Genomic DNA, 23,944 nt, shown 5'->3' on the forward strand with positions numbered 1-23,944 from the left:
ATGTACTAATGAGGAGGATTTCGAGATACAAGCATCAGATTTGAAGGAGAGGTTTCTGGAGCGCGGATACAGTAGGCGCTCGATTAAGAAGGGTTATAATAGGGCTAAACACATAACAAGGCACCAAGCCCTATATGAAAAAAAGCCACCAAAAACTAACCAAGTGACTAGGTACATCACACAATATCATGGGCAGACAGAATTAATGAGATCATACCTAACTAAGTCTTGGGCCATTTTAAAGGCAGACCCAGTTCTGTCAAAATATATTGGTGACAGACCGAATATTACTTTTCGCAGATCCAGAAACTTGAAAGATGAGCTAGTAAAGAGCCATTATGACTATATTTCGGTGGTCCCTTCATTCCTAATGAATTCTAAGGCGGTCGCAGGATGTAAACCATGCGGCCAGTGTGTAGCCTGCCCCAACATCAAAAGAACTGACTCCTTTTGTAACCATGATGGTACGAATACCTATAAAATTAAGCAGACTATAACATGTTCGTCTAAAGCAGTGATTTATCATGCTACATGCCCTTGCTCTCTGGTCTATATAGGGATGACTACAAGACAACTTAAAGTCAGGGCCAGGGAGCATACTTTGGGTATTATAGCTGCAAAGGAAGTTATTGATGTGTCACTCCTCAAAACAATCCCTAAGCATTTTAAATTACATCATGGATGCGATGCTTCGTTACTTAAAATAACTGGTATAGATATGATAGGAACTAATGAAAGGGGAGGTAAAATAAGCACTGCTTTGGCCAAAAAAGAAACTAAGTGGATCTGGACTTTGGATACTGTTTCACCAAAAGGGCTTAATGAAAACTTGAGTTTTATACCTTTCTTGTAACAACCATCGGGGAAAACATTTTTTTAAAAATTTTAAAAAAAAATTTTTAACTAATTTTTCTCTATATTTCCCACTTTTTTATAGATATTTTAATAATAAATATTTTTAACACATTTTTTTAAAAATTATATTTTTTTACATAATTCCGGCTGGTGTATGCGCTGTATTTTTAATTTTTTAAGTTTGACTAATTTAATATACTTTTGATATTGTAGTTACTTACCTTGTGGGAGTTGTGGATTTGTCTTTGGCCCGATGTTTGCTGCCGTGGTGCGTCTTGGCCTGTCGTCGCTGGAGCAGACACATCGCATCTATCAAAAGATTAATGAGTATTATACAGTGAATTTAACACAAGAGGACTCATAAAGAATCAAGAAAAAATACTAATCCCGTCTGTGAGATAATATTGACAATGGATCCCCCTTTTTCTTCTCTCGCATATACGATATATATTAATTGATTTTGTATTTTCCTATCGCAATTTTGGGATGATTCTCATGAGTGTATTAATCACATATATACACTTTTTTGCATTATATTAAGATTATTTATTCATTTTTGTTTTATTATTTATTATTATTTATATTTTTTTATATATTTTTTATTTTCTTTAATTTTTACTGTATTTTCCATATATATATTTTTTCTTATATTTTGTATCATAAATTCTTTTGTAATAATTTTTGCAATATAATTTTTATTTTCTTTTTTTTGAGATATTGTCATATATTACTTTTCTTGAGTCATGTATTTATATACACTCGCTCCCTCCCCCTTTCTTTCCCTTTAGTACACTATATATTAGTATCACTAATTTTTATATTTTTTCTTATTAATTACATTATTCTTATCATGCCATATTTGTATGGTTTACATATTGATTCATATGTTAGGAAGGGCGGTGTAGCACCTTGACATACTAATACAGTCATGTTCCCAAGATTCAGATAATTGCGGTAGTAGTAGTTCTTTTTCCCCTGTCCCTGTATTCCCAGCGTCTCTCACTATATTATCTGTCCATCCGCTTCTCCCACGCTGCGCCCCTGGCTGTGCGCGTGCGTGGTCTGTGTCCTGGGGTTTCGGTTCCCCGCGTCCATGTTTCTGTTTCTACGCTGGGCACTCCATCCCCATGCGGCCGGTCATGTGACGCGGGGACCGGAAGTCCTGGACCTCCTGACTGCGCATGCGCCGGTTATACCCGGGCCGCAGCGCTCGGATTAAGACGCTATATATAGCGTCGCAGCACATACCCCGGCAACCCCTGACGAAGGAAAGAAGATACATTCCGAAACGCGCGTCGGGTCAGCGCGCGCACTGGCAGTAACCACCTCAGGTACATAGCTATTTTTATTGAGGCACCAGGAGCTTAGTCTCTGTTTATGGGCACCATGCTATTTTAGTGATTAGACTGCACAGGTGCACTTTATACATTTACAAACTCCGGTTGGAGTTTTTCCCACTCAGCCCATTAATAGTCCCTGATTGAGCCTAATAGGAGTAGTGTGGCTTTAGTTCTATTGGCTCCTTGTCTTTGCTTTGCACCATATCACTTTAGTTGGCATATTTGCACATCACGTTGTGAGGCACACGTATGGAACTTATTTTATTATATATTTTTTATACACAATATTTGTAATTCACTATATGTATTTTTTCCCCCTCTTTTTTTACACTTAGGCTGTAGTGCGATTATGACCAGCCAGTAATTTATTTTATTGATCTATTGTGAGCACTTTTCTTATTGGTTTCAGTTACACTTGTCACTTTACTCCACACATACTTAATTCATCAGTTGTGGACTTATATATATATATTTTTTCTTCTTCCCACATATATTATATTTTTTATATACAATAAATACAGAGTCTATCCCCATGTCTCTTAGGATTATTTATTGTATTATTTTTTTATATATAAATTTCATATAATTTTTCTTGTGAACTTCTGGTGCTGCTACATTATATATCCGATCTTTGGAGTCCTATATTTTATCCTGTTGGTGGTTCTATTGCTATAAAGATAAATATATATAGCCCCCTTTTGTTATAATCTGTCAGTGTACGCATTTTATTTATTTATTTTATGTAATTTTTGCTTGTTTAATGTATTGATTTATTTTTACTTTTGTGATATGTAATCATAGGCACCCTATTAATAAAGCCATATATTATCCATATTCCCTGCCTTGGTTTAAATTGTGTATACTTTGTCCCATGGTATATTACGTTGGTGTTGGTTCTCCTTTCGCAGTGGTTTCTCCACTGTATCTCTTCACAGCACGCCCTGATGGTTTTGGTTATTATTCTATATAGATTATAATAAGCCACTATTCTTTTATATTTCTTGGGTGTACTGTGTATTTTTAATATATATATATACATACATATATATATATACGTATATATATATATATATATATATATATATATATATATACGTATATATATATATATATATATATACGTATATATATATATATATATATATATATATATACATACAGTGGGGCAAAAAAGTATTTAGTCAGTCAGCAATAGTGCAAGTTCCACCACTTAAAAAGATGAGAGGCGTCTGTAATTTACATCATAGGTAGACCTCAACTATGGGAGACAAACTGAGAAAAAAAAATCCAGAAAATCACATTGTCTGTTTTTTTAACATTTTTTTTGCATATTATGGTGGAAAATAAGTATTTGGTCAGAAACAAACAATCAAGATTTCTGGCTCTCACAGACCTGTAACTTCTTCTTTAAGAGTCTCCTCTTTCCTCCACTCATTACCTGTAGTAATGGCACCTGTTTAAACTTGTTATCAGTATAAAAAGACACCTGAGCACACCCTCAAACAGTCTGACTCCAAACTCCACTATGGTGAAGACCAAAGAGCTGTCAAAGGACACCAGAAACAAAATTGTAGCCCTGCACCAGGCTGGGAAGACTGAATCTGCAATAGCCAACCAGCTTGGAGTGAAGAAATCAACAGTGGGAGCAATAATTAGAAAATGGAAGACATACAAGACCACTGATAATCTCCCTCGATCTGGGGCTCCACGCAAAATCCCACCCCGTGGGGTCAGAATGATCACAAGAACGGTGAGCAAAAATCCCAGAACCACGCGGGGGGACCTAGTGAATGAACTGCAGAGAGCTGGGACCAATGTAACAAGGCCTACCATAAGTAACACACTACGCCACCATGGACTCAGATCCTGCAGTGCCAGACGTGTCCCACTGCTTAAGCCAGTACATGTCCGGGCCCGTCTGAAGTTTGCTAGAGAGCATTTGGATGATCCAGAGGAGTTTTGGGAGAATGTCCTATGGTCTGATGAAACCAAACTGGAACTGTTTGGTAGAAACACAACTTGTCGTGTTTGGAGGAAAAAGAATACTGAGTTGCATCCATTAAACACCATACCTACTGTAAAGCATGGTGGTGGAAACATCATGCTTTGGGGCTGTTTCTCTGCAAAGGGGCCAGGACGACAGATCCGGGTAGAATGGGGCCATGTATCATGAGATTTTGAGTGCAAACCTCCTTCCATCAGCAAGGGCATTGAAGATGAAACGTGGCTGGGTCTTTCAACATGACAATGATCCAAAGCACACCGCCAGGGCAACGAAGGAGTGGCTTCGTAAGAAGCATTTCAAGGTCCTGGAGTGGCCTAGCCAGTCTCCAGATCTCAGCCCTATAGAAAACCTTTGGAGGGAGTTCAAAGTCCGTGTTGCCAAGCGAAAAGCCAAAAACATCACTGCTCTAGAGGAGATCTGCATGGAGGAATGGGCCAACATACCAACAACAGTGTGTGGCAACCTTGTGAAGACTTACAGAAAACGTTTGACCTCTGTCATTGCCAACAAAGGATATATTACAAAGTATTGAGATGAAATTTTGTTTCTGACCAAATACTTATTTTCCACCATAATATGCAAATAAATTGTTAAAAAAACAGACAATGTGATTTTCTGGATTTTTTTTCTCAGTTTGTCTCCCATAGTTGAGGTCTACCTATGATGTAAATTACAGACGCCTCTCATCTTTTTAAGTGGTGGAACTTGCACTATTGCTGACTGACTAAATACTTTTTTGCCCCACTGTATACGTATATATATATATGGCTCTGGCAAAAATTAAGAGACCACTGCAAAATGTTCAGTTTGTCTGAGTTTTCTCTTTATAGGTATATTTTTGAGTAAAATGTAAATTGTTCTTTTATTCTACAAACTTCTGACCACATGTCTCAGAAGTTCCAAGCAATAAATTTTGCATTTTTTTCTGACAAAGAAAAATGGTCAAAATTAAAAACAAAACAGTGCTTTCAGACCTCAAATAACGCAAAGAAAACAAGTTCATAATCCTTTAGAAACAATACTAATGTTTTATTTCAGAAAGAGTTCAGAAATCAATATTGTGGAATAACCATGATTTTAAATCACAGCTTTCATGCGTCTTGGCATGCTTTCCACCGATCTTTCACACTGCTCCTGGCGCAAAAATTTGAGCAGTTCTTTGTTAGATGGGTTGTGACTATCCATCATCTTCTTGATTACATTCCAGAGGTTTTCTATGGAGATCAGGTCTGGAGATTGGGCTGCTCATGAGAGGGTTTTGATGTGGTGGTCTCCTAATTTTTGCCAGAGCTGTGTGTATATATATCTCCCATTACGGCCATTAGCCCAGTAGATACTCTTATGGGTGAATTCACCAACGTTACCAAATTCTTCCCAAAATTTTGATTTTGTGGGAACTGATTCAAAGCAAATCGCAAAAAATGCAAAGATTCAGATTGCCCTGAAAATGTGTTTAACATTCCAAATTTCGCTGTATTCAACCCTTTTCAAATTTTTTAATACAAACATAGTCTTAGTAAAGTTAACGTCTCCTATACAAATCTGGCTACAGGTAAATGGATAACTAGTGGTAACCAACAGCCTGTTTAATAATGTATTGCACAGACAGACTATTTATGCTTTTAAATATGTCAAAATTATTCAAAACATATCATTTTGGAGGCACATGCCTGCCGTGCCAGAGTTTATACACCAGCAATTCTGTTAGGGCAGTCCCACACGTCCAGATAATTCCGGTACCAGAAAAATCGGTACCGGAATTATCTGTGTCCGTGTGCCCGTGCGTTTCTGTGGCACATCAGTGTGGCACACGAGTGACGCCCGTGTGCCCACTGGGTACCACACGCACCGTGCAGGAGACAGCGCTAAAGTTTAGCGCTGTCCCCTGCATCTGGTGCTGGAGCCGCGATTCATATCTTCTCTGCAGCCGCACCTTCTACTGTATGAGCGGTCACGTGGGGCCGCCGATTACAGTCATGAATATGCGGATCCACCTCCCATAGGAGTGGAGCCGCATATTCATCACTGTAAATGAGCGGCCCCACGTGACCGCTCATACAGTAGAAGGTGCGGCCAGGACAGGAAACAGCGCCAGCCAGCGAGGGAGCCGGGTGAGTATTTTAAGAACAGCGGGCGGGCGCACAGGGGGTGGGAGGGGCATGGGGACATAGACCTTTATTTTAAACACTAGAAACAAAAAAAAGTATTATTCATATCTTTTCTACAGCAAATGCTGCTGCAGAGAAGACATGAATCGCGGCTTCAGCACCATGTGGGGGGGACAGCGCTTACTGTAGCGCTGTCTCCTGCACGGCACACGGACTGCACATGGACAACGTCCGTGTGCGGTACGTGTTTTACACGGACCCAGTGACTTTAATGGGTCCGTGTAATCCGTACGCTCCCACGAACACTGACATGTCTCCGTGTTTGGCACACGGAGACACGGTCCGCAAAAAATCAATGACATCTGCACAGATGCATTGATTTGAATGTGTCTACATGTGTCAGTAGCTCCGGTACGTGAGGAAACTGTCACCTCACATACTGGAGCCACTGACGTGTGAAACCGGCCTTAATAAGCGAGAAGTCAAGGCTTATTGACAAGTGAAGGTCCATAAACTATCCTTTTTTGGATAAGCAGCAATAGATTTGCTGTTTGGAAAGTGAAGAAGCAATGGTTTATTAACTTCTTCAGCCAGAAGCTTTCACCTTCCTGACCAGGCCAAATTTTACAATTCTGACTAGTGTCACTTTATGTGGTTATCCCACTAACACTCTTCTTTTGACATATTGTACATTGTGATAGTGGTAAAAATTTGTTTTGTGACGACTTGCATTTATTTGTGAAAATATCGGAAATTTTGTGAAAATGTAGAACATTTTGCAATTTTCAAACTTTTAATTTTTATGCCCTTAAATCAAAGAGTTATGTCACACAAAATAGTTAATAAATAATGTTTCCCACATGTCTACTTTACATCAGCACAATTTTTGAAACATAACTTCCTAACAAAAAAAATTATAAGGGTTAAAATATGACCAGCGATTTCTCATTTTTCCCCAAAATTTTCAAAACAATTTTTGATAGGGACCACATCACATTTGAAGTGACACGTTTGAGGGGCCTATATTAAGAAAATACCCAAAAGTGACATCATTCTAAAAACTGCACCCCTCAAGGTGCTCAAAACCACATTCAAGAAATTTATTAACCCTTCAGATGCTTCACAGGAATTAATGGAATGTGGAAGGAAAAAATGAACATTTAACTTTGTTACAATAATTTTACTTTAGACCCATTTTTTTTAAACTTTTACAAAGGTAACAGGAAAAAATGGACTGCAAACTTTGTTGTGCAATTGTGGGGGAAAACTACTGCTTGGGCAAACGGCAGAGCTCGTAAGAGAAACAGGACCATTTGACTTTTTTAATGTTAAATTTGCTGGAGTAATTAGTAGATACCATGTCACTTTTGGACACCCCCTGATGTGCCTAATCGGTGAAAACTGCTCACAAGTGACACCATTTTGGAAACTAGACCCCCCAGGGAATTTATCTAGGTGTGTGTTGAGCACCATGAACCCCAAGATGCTTCACAGAAGCTTAGAATGTTAAGCCGTGAAAATAAAAAAATATTTTTCACACAAAAATGTTTTTTAGCCCCAAATTTTGCATTTTCACAAGGGTAACAGGAGAAACTGTACCATACAATTTGTTGTGCAATTTCTCCTGAGTACGCTAGTACCACATATGTGGGGGAAAACTTCTGTTTTGGTGCATGGCAGGGCTCAGACAAAAAGGAGTGCCATTTGACTTTTTGAATGTCAAATTTGCTCAAATAATTTGCGGACGCCATGTCGCATTTGTAAAGCTTTTGATGCGCCTAAACAATGGAAACCGCTCACAAGTGACCCCATTTCAGATACTAGAGCCTTCAGGGAACATATCTAGATGTAAGGTGCGCACCTTGAACCTTCAGGTGTGTTATATAAGTTTATTATGTTGAGCCGTGAAAATTTAAAAAAAAAAAATCAAATTTTTCCCACAAAAATGACCATTTAGCCCCAATTTTTTATATTTTCCCAAGGGTAACAGGAGAAAATGCACCAATTTGTTGTGAAATTTCTCATGAGTACACTGATACCCAAAATGTGGAGAAAAACTACTGTTTGGGTACATGGCAGGGATCGGAATGGAAGGAGCATCATTTGACTTTTTGAATGAAAAATTTTCTGGAATCATTAGCAGATGCCATGTTGAATTTGGAGAGTACCTGATGTGCCTAAAGAGTGGAAACCCTCACAAGCAACCTCATCTTAGAAACTAGACCCCTCAAGGAACTTAACTTATCTAGATGTGTGGTGAATACTTTGAACCCCAGGTGGTTTATAGAAGTTTATAATGTTGAGTGGTAAAAATAAAGAAAGAGAAAAATCACATTTCCTCCACAAAAATGTTTTTTAGCCACAAATTTTGTATTTTCAAAAGGGTAACAAGAAAAAGTGGACTCCACAGTTTGTTGTGCAATTTCTCCTGAGTACACGAATACCCCATATGTCGCTGAAAACAACTTTTGAGGCACAGTACAAAGCTCAGAAGGGAATAATCCATATTGGAGTTCAGATTTTGCTGGACTGGTTTGAGGGTGCTATGTCACATTGATAGAGCCCCTGAGGCGCCAGAATAGTAGAACCCCTCATAAGTGACACATGTCTGTAAAGCCCTGTGGAATATGATAGCCGACTCAACAGAACTGAATTTTCATTTTTTTTTTTCAAAAGAAATTATAGTGCATATAAAAGAAAAATGTACATGGTCGACATGACTGCCTAGTGAAGTGAGTAAGACTGCCTAGTGCAGTCGAAACACGTCGACTGGGTCATGTCGACCATGTACATTTTTCTTTTGTATGCACTATAATTTCTTTTGAAAAAGAAAAGGAGAATCCAGTCTTGTTGAGCCGGACTCCAGTTTTTTCTATTTTCCTTGATGTGAGGCCAGGGCGATGCCGGAGTCTGAGCCCCAGGTGGATGAGCATAGAGCAATTGGGTGAGCTGGAATCCAGTTTCTATAATAATAGATAAAAACATTGTACAAAGTACACCTTTACAATCTACACCTCTGCAATCTATGGGTGCCAGTGATCATACTGACACCACAGGTGTGTCACAGAATTGTATACTATTGAAAAGTGAATAAAAAATTATTAACATTTTTACCACCAAAAAATGTTTGTTTTAGCCCTAGATTTTACATTTTTACACTGGGAAATGGGTAAAAATGGCACTAAAATTTGTCCTACAATTTCTGCTGCATGTGGAAATACCGTATTCCATATGTGGCTGTACAGTAATGCTTAGCCATACAGTCAAACTGAGGAAGGACAGAGCTCTATTTTCCTCCTGGAGGGCAGATTTTGCTAAAATAGTTTGCGGACTCCATATACAGAGATCCCTAAGTGATAGAAGAGAAGAAACCCTCTCAAGTAAGCCCATTTAGGAGATTTTATCCCTGCCAAACATGTGGATGCTAAAGGTGGTTTATGCACACTGGGGCTCAGAAGGGATAGGGTGTTCGGATTTGGGAGCAGAGAATGTCCTGATTTTGTTTTTTTGTTTTTTCTTTGGGGGGGGGGGGGGGAGGGGGGGGATGCAAGGAGCCATTTCATTTTTCCAGAGCCTTTACACTACCAGTAATATGGAAGCCTGCTATATTTCCGTTAACAGATGACAGACATTAGGGAATTTATCTACAGGTGCAGAGATGATTGCCTTGTGCAGGTGTGTACTATGGAGGACAGAGAATGAACTTCAATCCAATATTGCAGACAGCATGTAGCCAGCGGGTAAGGAAAGGGTGAATCAAAAACCCCAAAACCCCGCCTCCATGGCTGAAGATTGTTCCCTCCAAATTCAGGTGACAGTGTCCCTTTAAATGAGCGGCTCCTCTGTCCACATCAGTCGGACAACCGAACAGCGGTCGCATATGTAAACCACCAGGGGGCACCCGTTCTCGGTCACTGATGCAGATAGCAAAAAGACTCATGACTCTAGAAAAACATCATTTCTTCTCATTGTCGGCCCTGCATATCGAAGGCAGATTTTCTAAGCAGGAACCATTTAAGACAAGGGGAATGGCCACTAAAAGAGTCCATTTTTCAACAGATAGTGCACATGTGGGGAAGACCCAGTATAGATATCTTTGCCTCAAAAGCCAACAAAATGGTTCAGAAGTTCTGCTCCAGCAGACAGGCCATTGGCAGTAGATGTCTTCAGGATACAGTGGACATCAGGACTCTGGTACGCCTTCCCATCGATACGTCTCATACCAGCAGTTCTGAAGAAGATCAGAGAGGACAAGGCCAGGGTGATTGTAATAGCTCCCTTTTGGCCAAAGAGACCATGGTTTTACTGGCTAAGAGTGATGTCAGTAACGGACCCATGGGTACTCCCAGAGGACCGGGACCTTCTAACACAGGTTCCCTTCAGCCACCCTCAGAATTCCGGGCTGCATTTGACAGCCTGGAATTGGAAAGGTCGTTGTTAGAAAAAGAGGGGTTCTTGGCTGGTTTAATATCCACCCTACTTAGTAGAAGAAAACCAGTAACTACCTGGATTTATGGGAAGATATGGAGAAAATTTTTGTCTATCTCAGGACCAATATGGGAAGGGGAAGTCCAGATAGTGGCAATACTGGAATTCCTGCAGAAGGGTCTAGAGCTGGAATTAGCTGTTAGTACCCTCAAAGTGAACATTTCAGCTTTAGCAGCATTATTTAACTACTAGATGGTGGCCCGATTCTAACGTATCGGGTATTATAGAATATGTTGGTAGTATATAGCACAGGCTACGTACTATATTGCACAGTGACGTAGTATATAATACAACCGACGCAGTATATAACAGAGCTACGTAGTATGTAACACAGCGTACGTAGTATATAGCAGAGCTACGTAGTATATTACACAGCCACATAGTATATAACAGTATATAACATAGCCACGTAGTGTATTGCACAGCTACGTAGTGTATTGCACAGGTACGTAGTATGTTGGTCAGCCACGTAGTACTGTATATAGCAGAGCCACGCAGTATATTGTAGAGCCACGTTGTATATTGCACAGTCACGTTGTATATTGCCCAGCTACATAGTATATAGCAGAGATGTAGTACATAACAGAGCCCACGCAGTATGTAACACAGCCCACATAGTATATAGCAATGTGGGCACTATATGCGTGGTTAAAAAAGACTTAAAACAAAAAATAAACATATACTCACCTTCTGAAGGCCCCTTGAAGTCCTGGCGCCTATGTGCGGTGCACGCGGCAGCTTCCAGTCCCAGGGTTGGTATGAGCGCAGGACCTGTGATGACGTCGTGGTCACATGACCGTGATGTCATGGCAGGTACTTCTCGCATAGCATCCTTAGCACCGGAACCTGCAGCTTCCACTGCCGAGGACAGCGCGCAACATCGGAGGGTGAGAACAACCTTTTTTTATTATTATTATTATTATTGTAACATTAGATCTTTTTACTATTGATGCTGCATACACAGCATCAATAGTAAAAAGTTGGTCACACAGGGTTAATAGCTGCATTAATGGAGTGCGTTACACCGCGGCATAACGCGGTCTGTTATCGCTGCCATTAACCCTGTGTGAGGGCTGACTGGAGGGGAGTATGGAGCGGGCACTGACTGCGGGACGGAAGGAGCGGCCTTTTTGCCGCCGGACTGTGCCCATCGCTGATTGGTCGTGGCAATTGTCGTGGGTGTTTTGCCACGACCAATCAGCGACTTGGATTTCAGAGGCCGCGACCAATGAATATCCATGACAGACAGACAGACAGACAGACGGAAGTGACCCTTAGACAATTATATAGTAGATGACCTGGCAAGCAATAGGTGGGTGACCAGGTTTATCCAAGCTGTAGTAGAGCTGACTCTGTTCCATCCCCTACTCCTCCACCATGGGATCTAAATTTAGTTTTGACAGCTTTCACAGAAAGCCCCTTTAAGCCATTAAATACAACATCAGATAAGATACTAACATTAAAAACAGCCCTGTTAGTGGCGCTTACATCAGCCTGTAGGGTTGGGGATTTACACGCATTATCAGCAGACCCTACACGCAAATTATGGACGATAGGGTTGTATTAAAATTAGATCCAGCATATCTCCCCAAGGTGGTGTCAAGGTTCCATAGGGCTCAGGATATAACCCTATCCTCTTTTTGTCCCAACCCTATCAACAAGAAAGAAGAGAGGCTTCATTGCCTAGATGTCAGGAGATGTCTCTTGCAGTATTTCGAGGTGACAAGATCTTGGAGGAGACAGAGGGCTTTATTTATTTTATTCCAGGGGTCAAGAAAGGGCCTTAAAGCCTCAAAACAAACTATCCCTAGATGGGTGAGAGAGGTCTAAAAGCCCACTCCATGAGAGCCATGGCAACGTCTTGGGTGGAGAGAGCAGATGCTAACATCGATCAAATCTGTAAGGTGGCCACTTGATTTTCTCGGTCTACATTTTTTAAACATTATAGGTTAGACCTATCTGCTACCTCTGATCTCACATTTGGGAGAAGAGTGTTACAAGCAGTGATCCCTCCCTAAGAGACTACAAATCTCAGTAAGGGTATGTGCACACATAAGAATTTCTTGCAGAAAATTCCAGAAGAAAACCGGACATTTTCTGCAAGGAAACCGCATGCGCTTTTTTTTTTTTGCGTTTTTACCGTGTTTTTTTTGCGCTTTTTTCCAAAGCTTTCCCAATGCATTATATAGCGGGAAAAACGCGAAAAAAATGCAAAATTAATGAACATGCTGCGTTTTTTACCGCAATGCATTTTTTCGTGGAAAAAAACGCATCATGTACGTAATGTGCACAAAAATTGCAGAATGCATTCTAAATGATAGGATGATATGTAAAACGCAAAAAAACGCAACGTGTGCACACAGCACAAACTCTCTCGTGGTGCCATCATGTATGATGGAAAAACACGGGTATTACGTACCTGGTAATGTGTTTTATCATGAGACATGACGGCACCCTTATATTCCCGCCCTTTTTTTGATCACGTCATTGGTTGGGTGCTTTTTTTTTACCATTATACACTCCCTCGGGTGTCAGTAATTAGAATGATAAAAAATGTATTATTTATCTGTACACTAATCTACGGAGTTCCTCTCATGCTCTGTAAAACAACTGATACGGAGAGAGGAGCCGCCCCTTTTATCTTGAATGTTTCCTGTCCTTGAAGAGCGGATCCCCTCTCTCGTGGTGCCGTCATGTCTCATGAAAAAACACATTACCAGGTGCGTAATACCCGTGTTTCTCTGCCCTGAAGAAGCCACGCTCCAAGGTGGCGATACACGTGGGGTTTGCCTCCTCCTTACCAACATGATCAGTATTGAGTAAAAGCACCCTTTTGAGCTAGTACATAGTAACATAGTAACATAGTAACATAGTTAGTAAGGCCGAAAAAAGACATTTGTCCATCCAGTTCAGCCTATATTCCATCATAATAAATACCCAGATCTACGTCCTTCTACAGAACCTAATAATTGTATGATACAATATTGTTCTGCTCCAGGAAGACATCCAGGCCTCTCTTGAGTACAGCCATGAGTCTTCTTGGGAATGATGCAACAAGTTTTTCACACCTGGATTCGGGGATCTTCTGCCATTCCTCCTTGCAGATCCTCTCCAGTTCCGTCAGGTTGGATGGTGAACGTTGGTGGACAGCCATTTTCAGATCTCTCCCGAGATGCTCAATTGGGTTTAAGTAAGGCCTCTGGCTGGGCCAGTCAAGAATGGTCACAGAGTTGTTCTGAAGCCACTCCATTGTTATTTTAGCTGTGCGCTTAGGGCCATTGTCTTGTTGGAAGGTGAATCTTTGACCAAGTCTGAGGTCCAGAGCACTCTGGAAGAGGTTTGGGCACGTAATGAGCAGTGTCTGGTTTTCTCCACACATATCGCTTAGAATTATCACCAAAAAGGTCTATCTTCGTCTCATCAGACCAGAGAATCTTATTTCTCATAGTCTGGGAGTCCTTCATGCGTTTTTAGCAAACTCTATGCAGGCTTTCATATGTCTTGCACCAAGGAGAAGCTTCTGTCGGGCCACTGCCATAAAGGCCCGACTGGTGGAGCGCTGCAGTGATAGTTGTTTTTGTGGAACTTTCTCCCATCTCCCTACTGCATCTCTGAAGCTCAGCCACAGTGATCTTGGGGTTCTTCTTTACCTCTCTCATGAAGGCTCTTCTCCCACGATTGCTCAGTTTGGCTGGACGGACAGATCTAGGAAGACTTCTGGTGGTCCCAAACTTCTTCCATTTAAGGATTATGGAGGCCACTGTGCTCTTAGGAACCTTGAGTACTGCAGAAATTATGTTGTGACCTTGGCCAGATCTGTGCCTTGCCACAATTCTGTCTCAGCTCCTTGGCCAGTTCCTTTGACCTCATGATTTTCGTTTGGTCTGACATGCACTGTGAGGTCTTACATAGACAGATGTGTGCCTTTTCAAATCAAGTCCTATCAGTTTAATTAAACACAGCTGGCCTCCAATGAAGGAGTAGAAAACCATCTCAAGGAGTATCACAAGGAAATGGACAGCATGTAACTTAAATATGAGTGTCTGAGCAAAGGGTCTGAATACTTATGACCATGTGTTATTTCAGTTTTTCTTTTATATTAAATTTGCAAACATTTCTAGATTTCTGTTTTTTTCAGTCAAGATGGGATGCAGAGTGTACATTAATATAAAAAATGAACTTTTCCAAATTTACAAAATGGTTGTAATGAAACAAAGAGTGAAAACTTTAAAGGATTCTCAATACTTTCCGTACCCACTGTATATGGTATCTTCATCCCCATCCTGGTATGCATGCCCCCCTCATCCCTACCCTAGTATGCATGGCCCCTCTCATCCATATCCTGGTGTGCATGGCCCCCTCATTCCCATCCTGGTATGCATGGCCCCCTCATCCCCATTCTGGTGTGCATGGGCTCCTCATCCCCATCTTGTCTGGCATGTCTCCCTTATCCCTAGACTGGTAGGCATGCCCCCCCATCCCTATCCTGGTAGGAATGGCCCCCCCTCATCACTATGGTGGTATGCAGGGCCCCCATCTCCATCCTGGTATGCATAGCCCCACCCTTATCCTGGTATGATTGGCCCACATCCCCATGCTGGTATGCATGGCCCCATCCTTATCCTGGTACGATTGGCCCCCATCCCCATCCTGGTATGCATGGCCCCATCCTTATCTTAGTATGTTTGGCCCCCATCCCCATCCTGGTAGGCATGGCCGTATCAGAAAAAAACATTAAAAAAACCAAACCAGTTGTAAACCAGTTCTGCTCAGTCATGCTGACAGCATTATAGAAGGACATAGAGACTGACTAAGCCAAGCGGTTTAACAACTGAGCAAGGAGCATGATTCAAAGAAGAGAAAAAAAACATTCTGCTCAGTCAGCCGAAAAGAGTTTTTTTTCTTCTGCTTCATCCTCAATGTCCAGTTGTGCACCTGTCAGTCTGAGTGATAAATTAAGTTATGCTCCTTCGTGGTGTTGTTTCACTGCCAGATAGGGACTTTCTCTAACTTCACTGAGATACATCTGTCTTGAACGGTGTTTCTTCAGGTAACAACCCCTCCTACAGGGTCCCTAGGACAGGTTGCAGCTTGAAATATGTGATGGAGGCCATTTTGGAAAACTTTTCAGAGAACCTCTTTACCTTTATTCTACAGGACAGTAGTAGAAATGAGCGGACACCTGAATGTTCGGGTCCAGCAGGTTCAGCTGAACAGTGACAACAAGCTTGGGTGCCAGAAGAGTACCCAGAATCCATTCACTTGAATGGGGGCGTGAACATCCAGTGTTTGCCATGCTGTCACGTGGTTGACAGAGCAGCAAACACCACTTCTGATCGGTGGTGAAATCATCCCCACCGGTCAGAGAACTGCATTTCCTACGCTGTCAAAAGACAGTGTGAGTGCGCAGCTTTGATCGGAGGTATAAACTTTACCTCCAATCATTGGAGTCGGCTGATGGGACAACTGCTCCCATCAGCCGACGCCTGCTGACGCTTATAACAGTGAGAGCAGGAGTGGCTGATGGGAGAATTCATCAGCTGGTTCCTGAGCAGTAAATTCATTTTTTTTTTTTTTTAAACGGCGTGGGTTCACAGTGCAGAGGCGAGTTCGTCACAGTTCAAATTCACCATTGTGAAATTCTCCTGGTGAACTGCGGTGAACTCGGCTCTGCACCGTGAGACTTTCTCACGGTGATAGCGTGGATCTCACTGAGGTCACCGCAGTTCATTTGCCAGCTGGGAACGCAGCCTCAGTGACCTGCAGTAACCTTGATGACATCACCGCAAGTCAGTGAGGCTGCCCTCGCAGCAGTTCAATCACCAGTGGTTCTCAGCCTGGGCGGTCGCATCTTGGCACGGTCCAGGTTGTAAACTGTTTATTCTCCAGCCATGGATTACGGCGTGGGACGGAACGTCAGACAGGTGAGGGATATTGTTATTTTATATTTTTGCTTTATTACAGGACACAAGGCATTCAGTGGAAATAGGCGTTAAGGGAGTATAACTGTTAAATAAAAATGGAAAAGTATATTTTGTTTTATTTCAAATAAAATACTTTATTCTGGCTGTGTCTTTATTTACCATATAACTATAGAATTAGTAATGGATAGGTGTCTTATAGAGTCCTCTCCATTACTAAGCCATGGGCTTGATGTCATCAGACAATACGAAGGTGACATCAACCATACAAATATGAACCCCACTTTCCACCTCTACAGGGCAAGTGTGAAGAGCAGAGCAAAGTGCCAGAATTGGCGTATCTAAAAGATGCGCCTTTTTCTGGGCGACTATCGGCTGTTAATATTAGGCTAGGGGGTGGGGCAATATTCATGTCCCCTTACCAGCCTGAGAATACCAGCCCACAGCTGTCTGCTTTAGCAAGGCTGGTTGTCAAAAATGGGGGGGGGGGGATTTAAATAATTAAAAAATCTGGCGTGGGGACCCCTCTATTCTTGATAACCAGCTTTGCTGAAGCTGACAGCTGAGGGTTGCAACCCCCAGCTGTGAATATTGCCTGGTTATCAAAAATACAGGGAAACCAACGACTGATGATTACTCCCATCAGTGGCTCCTGCTCTCGCTGTTTTTAGCGGCAGCAGGCGTCGGCTTATGGCATCAGTAGTCCCATCAGCTGACACCAGCGAATGGAGGTAAACTTTATACCTCCGACATAGCTGTGCACTCATGCGAAATTAATATCTTATATATATATATGTATATATATATATATATATATACATATATATATCTTTGATATTATTAAAAAACAAAATTATGTATGTGTTGCCATTTTCTGAGATGCATTTTGTTTAACAAATGGAAAAGGGGATGATTTAAACTTACAGTATATACATTGTTGAGATTTAAAAAAAAAAATTTAGGCAATTTTTAAATCAATTTTTATGTTATTGTTTTCTTCCACAAGGTAATTTCAACCTGCAATATTTGTTTGCTAATACAATATACTGCAATAATGTCCTGGTGGGATGGATGGAGGTGATAGATCTTCCTGGTCCAACAAATTTGGATACAGAATGAGCACGGATTGTTCACTGCCCAACATAACGTAGTATATAAGATAAGATAAGATACTGCATGCAATATCAACATATCTGTCACCTTATAACCAGAAAGAGCTTTTTTGCTTAACAGTACCTGATAGTAAAGCGTTCGGTAATCTCTGGTGACATTAACCCTGTGAGGTCTGCCATCTGTCATGTTTTTCTTGCTCAGCTGGAAAACATTTTGGCTATTGCTCCGCAATTGGTAATTCAACTGCAGTGTACCTATGAAAATAATAATGTAGATACTGGAAGTTGCTCCACAATGTACATAACATCCAACTTGGTCCATGTAAATAAATAATGTTTTTGTATAATACTTGGGCTTAACCCATTCTCGACATGTGTAGTACATGTAGAACACATACACACACACACACACACACACATCATCTGCAGACATGCTTAGAGATGGACAGCAGCATATAAGTAGTTAAAGGGTTATTCTCATGTTTTGTCTTGAGCAGCACACAACTCTTCACTTTTTAATTTCCCCTTAGCTTGGGGTGGGCACTCCTCACTGAGAGACAGTTCTGGTTTAGTAGCTTCATCCTACTAATTATTCCACTATGACACATTAAAGGGAATCTCTCACCCCTTGGGGTGTATATGACCTATTAATATGGGCAAACAGATAATTGAAATGTTATATTCTTTCTTTATGTTAATGATTTCTTCCAGGCTCCGGGCATGTGCAGCCTGGAAGAAATCCCTGCCTCCTGTCTTTATTGTAATACTACCCCCTCCCATGCACGTCCGTTACGGCCCTGGAATCCTGCGCCTGCAGTCCCTCAGAAATACTGTACATACCTCATCCTCCCTTCTGTGGGTGCTGTATTTAGGGATCTTCAGCGCAGGCGCCAGAAAATCACTGTGACCTCCGGTGTGCGCGCCAATAAGGTGCTCTCCCCACTTTCTCTCCGCAGAGTTATCGCTAGGAACCATGTGTACCTAGAGATGACTATGCAGGGAGGAAATGGGTAGAGCACCTTATCGGTGTCCACACCGGAGGTCACTAGAGCGGAGATTGCCGGCACCTGTGCAGATCCCCTGAATGCAGCACCCACAGAACGGAGGAAGAGGTATGTATTGTGGAGAGAGTGCAAGGCGCAGGATTCCGAGGCCGGAACTGATGCTGATGGGAGGGGGGGGGGGAAATATTACAATAAAATATTACAAATTACGATAAATATTATTATTATTATTGCTTTTTAACTATTTAGATGTTGCTGTCCATCTTTAAATGGTAACCAGTTGTGCAGTCAATTTAATCACTCCCCACCCCTATGTTATACAATCATGGGATGCTGATGGGTTGCCATGGCAATCAGAGTTTTATAAACATCCCTATCACCACTATCTTAGTTCTAATATTAAAATTAATAGAGGGAAGTCATTCTTTTTAAAAGAAAAAAAAATACCCTCCCCCACTTAACAGCTGCAGTTCTGATGGTCTTCATTGTATCGGAAGTAACAAAGTCAAGACCACCTTAGACTTCTGGGGCCACTGACTGGTGACTGGTGGATGGATCATCATCACTTTCAGTCTGACCATCAGAGTGGTGGAGCTAGAGTGGGAGGCAGAGTCTGGTGGTAAGTAAGGCTAGCTTGTTTTACAAGGATGGTGTCCATGTATCATCTTTAATAAAACAGCTTTAAGTACTGTGCTAGAAAAAAAGTCCTTGTGAGGCTTGGACTGTGCCAATAGATCAACATACTTGTGCAGATTTACATAGATTAAATAAAATCAAGCATAATAGCACTTACCATCCGGCCTGAGCAAAAATGCTATGTAATCTGATGAGAATGAGCTGATATACATCAAAACTGCTGGAGCAGTGGTGGTTCTGAAACTAAATGAAATTTCTTCGCGTGTGAGGTTGCTAACAAACATTGGAAGGGTCACAACTTTGGCAAACTGCTGAGCAGCCACCATCCCAGCAGACAGAATGTTGTGACGTAGCCAGACCCCCGCCTCAAAATATGCACCAATGTCTGCAAAAAGAAATTGAGGATACAGTGTTCAAAGTAGTCCAAGAATGATACTTTCCGATATCATAGAGACAATCATATGGACATACCTAACGTTTCAAGTGACTTTGGAGAATAAGCTGTGTGTGCACAAGGTATAACACTATCATTTGCCATTGTATGACTTGTATCCTTAATCTTTCATCAGTTCTCCTTTCTGCAGGATCTATCTCTAATTTTCAATTGTGTCTGAGCTAGTGAGTGGACACAAACTGTTATATCTCTCATACCATCCACACAGAAACATATGTTTTTTTTCTATTCTTATGTCTCTATGCAGCACATGTTCAGAAGTAGAAGTACGGAGGGCATTATACAGCAACACTAAGCAGTGTAACTATGAATCCAGCTAAAAAATCAGCAATAAAGGGCGAACAACTGCAAAAATTAAAAAGCTCAAGGAGGAGGGATACAAAGGTTATCTATAGTTGGATGGTTATGTTAAGTGTATACAAAAATTGCTGTCTAGTAACATAGTGGATGCTTTCCTGAAACGGAAAGTACTTGCAAGCAGCATAATACAAAGAATAGCAGGTTTACCCAGAATCCTTTGCAGTAGGCAGAGCTATGCAAATCGTCTCTTTCCACCCCAGTCTAATCCACAGCGCTTGGAACCACCAAGCGTGCAATGCTGCGGATTAGTTTCTAAATTTATACAGCCAACCAATTCCTACCTGTGGACACGTGTTTCGGGCTTTAGGCCCTCATCAGCACAGGGCTGGTATTGGTTGGCTGTATGGAGTGGGGCTCGGTGAGCAAGCGATACATATATGCTAGCCACCTTAGGGAGAGACCCAAGTTGGGCTAAATGTAGCGGGACGAAAGAGACCAAAAAGCCCTCTACTTAAAGGAAATACATAGTGGATGCTTTCCTGAAACGGAAAGTACTTGCAAGCAGCATAATACAAAGAATAGCAGGTTTACCCAGAATCCTTTGCAGTAGGCAAAGGAATTGGTTGGCTGTGTAAATTTAGAAACTAATCCGCAGCATTGTACGCTTGGCGGTTCCAAGCGCTGTGGATTAGACTGGGGTGGAAAGAGATTATTTGCATAGCTCCGCCTACTGCAAAGGATTCTGGGTAAACCTGCTATTCTTTGTATTATGCTGCTTGCAAGTACTTTCCGCTTCAGGAAAGCATCCACTATGTATTTCCTTTAAGTAGAGGGCTTTTTGGTCTCTTTCGTCCCGCTACATTTAGCCCAACTTGGGTCTCTCCCTAAGGTGGCTAGCATATACAGTGGGGCAAAAAAGTATTTAGTCAGTCAGCAATAGTGCAAGTTCCACCACTTAAAAAGATGAGAGGCGTCTGTAATTTACATCATAGGTAGACCTCAACTATGGGAGACAAACTGAGAAAAAAAAATCCAGAAAATCACATTGTCTGTTTTTTTAACATTTTATTTGCATATTATGGTGGAAAATAAGTATTTGGTCAGAAACAAAATTTCATCTCAATACTTTGTAATATATCCTTTGTTGGCAATGACAGAGGTCAAACGTTTTCTGTAAGTCTTCACAAGGTTGCCACACACTGTTGTTGGTATGTTGGCCCATTCCTCCATGCAGATCTCCTCTAGAGCAGTGATGTTTTTGGCTTTTCGCTTGGCAACACGGACTTTCAACTCCCTCCAAAGGTTTTCTATAGGGTTGAGATCTGGAGACTGGCTAGGCCACTCCAGGACCTTGAAATGCTTCTTACGAAGCCACTCCTTCGTTGCCCTGGCAGTGTGCTTTGGATCATTGTCATGTTGAACGACCCAGCCACGTTTCATCTTCAATGCCCTTGCTGATGGAAGGAGGTTTGCACTCAAAATCTTACGATACATGGCCCCATTCATTCTTTCATGTACCCGGATCAGTCGTCCTGTCCCCTTTGCAGAGAAACAGCCCCAAAGCATGATGTTTCCACCACCATGCTTTATAGTAGGTATGGTGTTTGATGGATGCAACTCAGTATTCTTTTTCCTCCAAACACGACAAGTTGTGTTTCTACCAAACAGTTCCAGTTTGGTTTCATCAGACCATAGGACATTCTCCCAAAACTCCTCTGGATCATCCAAATGCTCTCTAGCAAACTTCAGACGGGCCCGGACATGTACTGGCTTAAGCAGTGGGACACGTCTGGCACTGCAGGATCTGAGTCCATGGTGACGTAGTGTGTTACTTATGGTAGGCCTTGTTACATTGGTCCCAGCTCTCTGCAGTTCATTCACTAGGTCCCCCCGCGTGGTTCTGGGATTTTTGCTCACCGTTCTTGTGATCATTCTGACCCCACGGGGTGGGATTTTGCGTGGAGCCCCAGATCGAGGGAGATTATCAGTGGTCTTGTATGTCTTCCATTTTCTATTTATTGTTCGCACTGTTGATTTCTTCACTCCAAGCTGGTTGGCTATTGCAGATTCAGTCTTCCCAGCCTGGTGCAGGGCTACAATTTTGTTTCTGGTGTCCTTTGACAGCTCTTTGGTCTTCACCATAGTGGAGTTTGGAGTCAGACTGTTTGAGGGTGTGCACAGGTGTCTTTTTATACTGATAACAAGTTTAAACAGGTGCCATTACTACAGGTAATGAGTGGAGGAAAGAGGAGACTCTTAAAGAAGAAGTTACAGGTCTGTGAGAGCCAGAAATCTTGATTGTTTGTTTCTGACCAAATACTTATTTTCCACCATAATATGCAAAAAAAATGATAAAAAAACAGACAATGTGATTTTCTGGATTTTTTTTTTCTCAGTTTGTCTCCCATAGTTGAGGTCTACCTATGATGTAAATTACAGACGCCTCTCATCTTTTTAAGTGGTGGAACTTGCACTATTGCTGACTGACTAAATACTTTTTTGCCCCACTGTATGTATGTCTAGTAACATGTAATTTGTATTAGTGTACATATGAGTGTGACTCTGCAAGTGAGGATGTAGTCTGTACAACTAAGGTAACATACTTTTGTGTGAAAAAGTATTTACACCCTTTCTGATTTTCTAATCATTTGCATGTCAATCACATTTAAATGTTTGAGATCACCAAACAAATTTAAATATTAGACAAAGATAATACAAGTAAACATGAAAAACAGTTTTTAAATGAAGGTCTCTCATATTAAGGGGAAAAGAAATCCAAACCTACAAGGCCGTGTGTTAAAAAGTTATTGCCCCCTAAACCTAATAACTGGTTAGGCCACCCTAAGCAGTAACAATTGCAATCAAGCGTTTGTGATAACTGGCAATGAGTCTTTTACAACCCTCTAGATGAATTTTGGCCCACTCATCTTTGCAGAATTGTTGTAAGTCAGCCACACTGGAGGCTTTTCAAGCATGAATCACCTTTTTAAGGTCATGCCACAGCATCTCAATTGGATTAAGGTCAGGACTTTGACTAGGTCACTCCACAGCCTTAATTTTTTTTTTTTTAATTCATTCAGAAGTGGATTCGCTGCACAACCCAATTGTGCTTTAGCTTGAGGTCACAAACAGATGGGAAGACATTCTCCTTCAGGATTTTTTAGTAGACAGCAGAATTCATGGTTCCATTTACCACAGCAAGTCTTCCAGGTCCTAAAGAAGCAAAAGAGCCCAGGATCATCACACTACCACCACTATATTTTACTGTTGGAATGATGTTCCTTTTCTGAAATGCTGTGATACTTAAACACCAGATGTAATGGGACATAAACCTTCTAAAAAGTTCATCTTTTGTCAGTATATATAGTATTCTCCCAAATGTCTTGGGGGACCATCAAGATATTTTCTGGCAAAACTGGGACAAGCCTTTATGTTCTTATTCCTCAGCAGTGGTTTTTGTCTTGGAACTCTGCCATGCAGGCCATTTGTCTCTTTCTTATTGTGGAGTCATGAACACTGACCTTAACTGAGGCAAATGAGGCCTGCAGTTCTTTGGATGTTGTTGTGGGGTTTTTGTGACCTCTTGGATGAGTTGTCGCTGCGCTCTTGTGGTAATTTTGGTTTGCCGGCCACTCCTGGGAAGGTTTACCACTGTTCCATGTTTTCACCATTTGTGGAATAGCTCTCACTGTGGTTCGCTGGAGTCCCAAAGCTTTATTAA

The 23,944-nt window shown here is 41.4% G+C and overlaps 1 protein-coding gene across 1 annotated transcript in view; it reads right to left on the minus strand.

Annotated features, from left to right (window-relative positions):
• The window catches only part of CNTNAP1 (contactin associated protein 1), a 217,797-nt gene that overhangs the window by 10,665 nt on the left and 183,188 nt on the right, over positions 1 to 23,944 (minus strand). The window contains exons 19-20 of the mRNA XM_069751911.1: positions 19,627 to 19,854; positions 17,954 to 18,084 (exon numbers count right to left, since the gene is read on the minus strand). Of these exons, the coding sequence (XP_069608012.1) occupies positions 17,954 to 18,084; positions 19,627 to 19,854 (359 nt within the window). The remainder of the gene's footprint in view (positions 1 to 17,953; positions 18,085 to 19,626; positions 19,855 to 23,944) is intronic.

The sequence above is a fragment of the Ranitomeya imitator genome, chromosome 2 (assembly GCF_032444005.1).
Source record: "Ranitomeya imitator isolate aRanImi1 chromosome 2, aRanImi1.pri, whole genome shotgun sequence".
NCBI lineage: Eukaryota > Metazoa > Chordata > Amphibia > Anura > Dendrobatidae > Ranitomeya > Ranitomeya imitator.